Source organism: Plasmopara halstedii (assembly GCF_900000015.1).
Source record: "Plasmopara halstedii genome assembly, contig: Scaffold_672, whole genome shotgun sequence".
Taxonomy (NCBI): domain Eukaryota; phylum Oomycota; class Peronosporomycetes; order Peronosporales; family Peronosporaceae; genus Plasmopara; species Plasmopara halstedii.
This window is the reverse complement of record NW_020187589.1, coordinates 337,843-339,464: the sequence shown is the minus strand read 5'-3', so window position 1 is coordinate 339,464 and position 1,622 is coordinate 337,843. Positions and strand designations below refer to the sequence as shown.

General features: G+C 44.8%; 1 protein-coding gene across 1 annotated transcript; it reads right to left on the bottom strand.

Annotated features, from left to right (window-relative positions):
* Positions 1-1,312: 1,312 nt before the first annotated feature.
* Positions 1,313-1,622, bottom strand: PHALS_13682 (uncharacterized protein; the record flags this gene model as incomplete). Its single annotated transcript, XM_024729486.1, has 2 exons — positions 1,313-1,522; positions 1,581-1,622. 2 exons carry the CDS (start codon positions 1,620-1,622, stop codon positions 1,313-1,315), a joined length of 252 nt encoding a protein of 83 aa, XP_024579858.1.

Below are 1,622 nucleotides of genomic sequence, written 5' to 3'. Positions count from 1 at the left end.
AAATCTAAATTTATGCATAACTACTGGCTACCCAGCCACATACCGTATTCTTATTGGGAGCAGTTACACCACGGTGACACCCCCCCTGTTACCAGGGTACGTGTAACCCCGTTACACACACCATCCCACAAGTCAGCACACACCAAGATTGAATTCACCAACTACGCCTCTTGGCCACATTCATACTTCTACACATAGCGCAAATTTAAGGCACACACCCAAGGGTCACGCTTCTAATATCAGACTTTGCACAGATTCAATTTTCTACCAATTTGCACTATCGACACAAACAATCATAACGTCAACACTTCGATCGCAAATTGGTATCGGTCAGCTCAGTATCAAGCTTAAGTGCTGCCCCTGTGGCAAGTTGGCTTCCGCGCCCATTGTACTTACGCTTTTCAACTGAACATTACCGAGACTAGCATTGGGTTTAACACCGGAATTCTTAGCTGTTCGCAAAAGTTCCAACTGCTTCGAGTTCACGTTCAAACCCAAGATATCAAGTTAATGCACATTCACCAACACCCCAGTGCTTGGCATTACCACTCAACTAGCACACTGCTTTCACACAAGGTCGAAACCACGCATATCTTGCGACATACAGTCGATGTGGTAATTAGCTTCATGACTTCAACTGCAACTCCGGCGAGACCAACACTTCGTCGTCACACAAGTTCAACAACAAGGCATTGATTCTTTCAGAATTGACGAGAGTTCTATCAGAACTTTCCACTGGCCCAGATGATTAGAGTCTCAGCCATTCAAGCGTTGAAGCACATCAGTTTATGCTTCTACTATCGGGCTTCAACCAGCTTACACACTACGACAAAAATTTCTGGGAAGTGTAAGTGCTACGAGAACCGTAGCCTATATGTTTACACTGATTTTTCAATCAAAAACAGAATTTAGCTTGGGGATTTTGGAAGTAAATGAAATCCAATTTTCCCAGCAGCCTATTTCGTCTAAACCAGAGCTTGATTGGCGTCTTTTTGCTGGTTCGATGGAATTTAGGTATTCAAGCCTCATTGCCCGTTTGATATGACTGTAGTACGCCCAGTTGTCGTATCACATTTAAGCTTTTTTTGTGTTGCTTCGATTGTAGACTGACTTGTTTTTCTATCGCCAAACGGAAAATTGGCATATCAATTGTCCCGTCGAAGCGAGGCAACAGAGAGTGGGTGTACTCGCCACACGATTCAAACGAACAAGTGCCGTTTGCTGCTCTTTTGCTGCACATTTCAAGTACACTACGAGTCGGTGTAGTATCAGGCGGGTCTCGTGGAGGACTGCGCTTGTCTTGTTCTGACACTTAATTTATTCGTGGACAAAAGGAAGGCCGAGCCGACGAAAGACTTGACCGTATACTTCGCTCCATTTGTAAATCGTTATCCCAAAAGGAATTTCCGAGAATTGAAGACTTTGTTAATGTGTTTGAGGCAGCCGTCGGTGCTGGAATGGGTTGGACAATTGTTCGCTGAAGTGTCGCTTGGTGAACAAGGCACTGAATCGTCTTGGCACGCTGATCACCAGCTGGATTGCAACCTGAAGTGGTGTTCGGAATTTAGTTTCTAGCAAACAATGCAGCAGCCTGGGACATCAATAGCAGGGAAGGATGTCAT